Source organism: Etheostoma spectabile, chromosome 23 (genome assembly GCF_008692095.1).
Source record: "Etheostoma spectabile isolate EspeVRDwgs_2016 chromosome 23, UIUC_Espe_1.0, whole genome shotgun sequence".
Classification (NCBI taxonomy): domain Eukaryota; kingdom Metazoa; phylum Chordata; class Actinopteri; order Perciformes; family Percidae; genus Etheostoma; species Etheostoma spectabile.
The window spans coordinates 13,179,106-13,182,559 of NC_045755.1; the positions used below are offsets into that span (position 1 = coordinate 13,179,106).

At 40.1% G+C, this 3,454-nt stretch overlaps 1 protein-coding gene across 1 annotated transcript in view; it reads right to left on the bottom strand.

Moving 5' to 3' along the window:
- LOC116673172 (protein arginine N-methyltransferase 8-B) overlaps positions 1-3,454 on the bottom strand; it is an 11,860-nt gene that overhangs the window by 851 nt on the left and 7,555 nt on the right. Inside the window, exons 8-9 of the mRNA XM_032505341.1 lie at positions 2,760-2,910; positions 146-267 (exon numbers count right to left, since the gene is read on the bottom strand). Coding sequence (XP_032361232.1) covers positions 146-267; positions 2,760-2,910 — 273 coding nt within the window. The remainder of the gene's footprint in view (positions 1-145; positions 268-2,759; positions 2,911-3,454) is intronic.

Below are 3,454 nucleotides of genomic sequence, written 5' to 3' on the forward strand. Positions count from 1 at the left end.
AAATATTGAACTTTTTACTCATTGAGAGCTGTAGGTTCTTGTAATGTTAAAAAATAATGGAGATGTTGCATTTAAAGTGAACTCTCTGCCAGGAATTTAAAACAAGATTATTGAGAATTTCGTGGCTATTTTTCATGAGTCTTACCACATTCTTCTCGTTGGGCCTGACAGCGACACTGCCAAAGATCTCCTCCCCCTTCTTGACAGTTAAGTAGTCCTCCAAGTAAAACACTGTCTGCTTCCAGTGTGTGCTGGCAGCCTCTGGAGCTGAGGTACAGGACAGGAGGAACACATGCAATTCAAGGAAAGAAGATTAGATGTAAGGAGGTTAAAGATGAAAAGTGTAGGCAGAAAGGAGATGCAGCAAAGAAGAGGAAAGAGAAGTTAAGGGTAGTGTGAGAAATAATAACATTTACAAAATGGGTCCATTGGGCGCTCAGTTTCCTTGCCATGTTAATATGGGAGAAAAAGCAGCTGAAGCTCACTCAGGTGAGAACTCCGTCAGTGATGCTCAGCCTCAGGCCCAACAGACTCAGCCAAACATAGATCCACCTCTACACAACATTATGTAAGCACTGGATGCATGAATGTATTAACATAAGCTTACATAACAGCTTAGCAATTCTCTCCAGACACCACGTTACCTGAAGCACTCTGTGATTCCGTCGGTGCAAACACCGGGTCGGCTCACCAGCAAAGTAGAGTCAAGAGCTAAGATGCTAAAGTGCGTTAGCTTCCATTTTATGGAAATTGATGTACTGCTTCAAAATGCTTGTGCTTGAAGGTGCTCTAAACAATGTCACACATTTTTTAGACTACAACATTTTTGTCACTAACAGCAAACATGTTTTGTTTGAAAATACTTCACCGTTAGTGCCGTCACCCAACATCGCTTAGCACACCTTTAAAGATGCATTCATTCATTCATTCAACCATTATTTATACTCCAGAGATCATGGAGGAGCGACCCTCATTTACAATGTCATTGAGTCAAATTACAAAGACAAAGACAGAATAACAACACAGAAAATACCATCATAAGAAAAAGAAAAAGACAATAAAACTTTAAATTAATTAAGATAAAAAATAAATTTGGATAATTAGGACGCAAAAGAAAGTGGGGGCTAACCGGGACGATTGAAACGGGGGAGGAGGGAACCATTCCAATTTTCTCTGAGTGCAATGACCATAGACAGACATCATTTGGACAAAACATAGAACATATTAACCTCCGTTGCTCAGCCAAATACCTCCCTGATACATCCTTTTATCACAGAGTTACACTAAACAATTTTTGATAGTCAAACGTAAACTTCCTTAGCGTATTTTTTTATTATTAAAGAGTCTTTTTCTTCTAAAGGTTCAACGTCATGTTTATTCAGTAGACCATTAAGTTCTCTCTCCAATCTCCAATCCCAGACTTTCACATTGCGTGTTTGTTTGCAATGGATGTCCCGACCAGGCAGTAAACCCTATGTATTCCAAGTAATTGCACACCTATCTGTGTTTATATTATATTTTATGCAGGTGGGGCATGGACAAAGTGTTTTTAGAAAGATGTAAATATATTTTGGGGCTATCAGGTGGGGTCAAGTTTTGCCCTGTTAACCTATGGAAACTGACCGTGGGTCATGAAGGGCACTTATTTGGATGTGCGGTGGCCTTCCCCACATAAGAACAGATTGAAATAACATTTTGTACTATAGAAACATCATATAGTTGAAAAAATGTATTATTCTAGCTTGTAAATGGAGTAGTGCTTGGGAGACGAAGATTCACGCTTCACGATGACAGCAATGAGTTGTTAACAGACATTCACCAAGACAAGCAGCCCTGCAGCAATCTATCTGAAATAACACCTATTTGAAGTACCACTCATGATACGTTGCCAAATATTGTTTGTTGTGGGAAGTGTACATGGCTTGAAGTGTATGTTTCTTTTGTCCCTCATGCCTGTTTCATTTGTCCAGGCCAGGAGGGACGAATGAAATAAAGCACACGTCCGACTCCTGCTGAAAATAACTCCCGAATGGTTTCGTTCAGAGCTGAAAATAAGACTGTATTTGACAGAGGACAGATTAAGGTTGCTAGTGAAAATATTAGCTTTCAGTGTTTTACGATATTATTCGTCCCGGTTCTCCCCTTCAATTATGTCAAGCAATTACAAGTAGAAGTTTTCCGGTTTAAAACCAGATTTCTTAATTGTTGATATAGTGGATTTTAAGGAAGGGTTGTGATTTGTTCCAAGAGTCAGGTGCTCTAAAGTTTAGTCCCTAGACATTTGGAATATTTGCTGGATTGTTTACTGTAGGGTAGACCAGAGAGTGGAAACTGAATCTACAGGTTGCACTCTTCCTGTCATTTTCATGTTTTCTGTGGACATCAAAGCCCAAACTGTTTGTTAATTCAAATACCATGAAGATATTTGCTTTTATTCGTTAAAGTTTTGGGATACCTTCCTTTAGGATTTATGCCTTTCTGAACCATTTTCAACTGTTTTTCAAGTACCATTCCTTTGGCCGAAAATGAGTTCCAATCAAATCTGATGAAGTTTCATGTCTTTTTGTTGTATGCTTTGCCATTCATGGATACACACATTATGTAGAGCAGCATAACGACTGTCCATGTTATTTTTTGTGTTATACAGTAGATAGATACCATAGTGCCTGGCAACACTGCTAACTAACTATCTGTGTGGCTAGATACCACTAGGAGTACGTGGGATGAAAATGTATTGTGGATGAACAGACACTACTCACCAGTGGAGAAGCCAGTCTTCTTGTGACACTTGGTGAACTCGATGTTAAAATAGGTGACCAGAGCGTGGACGTAATCGTTGCGCTGGATCTGCAGACAGAAGGCTGAGGTGAAGGACAGATCCTCTGGCTTCACAGTGTAGATGTCCACTTCCTGCAAAAAAAAGGCAAACAATTATTTCTGCTTACATGCGATCTTTGCGCTTTTCAATTCATGAAATATCATGTCACATTTAAAGAGCACACCATGTAAAAGCACAGACACACACACAAGTTATCACCCCCACTTGTCATTTTTCACACACACACACACACACACACACACACACACACACACACACACACACACACACACACACAGAGTACATGTATAAGGTCAATCCTTGCTTGATTATTCAACATAATTTTTGAGCGTGTGAAAGCCCACAGGTTGAATCACGGCTGGCAAACGAAGCCTGCTAACAGTACACATGCTGTGTGGGTGTCCTCTCTCAAGTCCACGAGGGAGGGAGGCTGTGTGTGTCGTCGTTTCTGTGTGTTCAAGCACTGCCTTATGAATATGAAAATGAATAGGGCCCCAAATTTAAGTATCACATGTTGATACCTGCCAGGCATCATTTTGGCTCCAAAATAGTAGTGGAGCCGGTCATCCATGTAGATAATGTTGTATTTAATGGGGGGTGGAGGAAAGAAATATG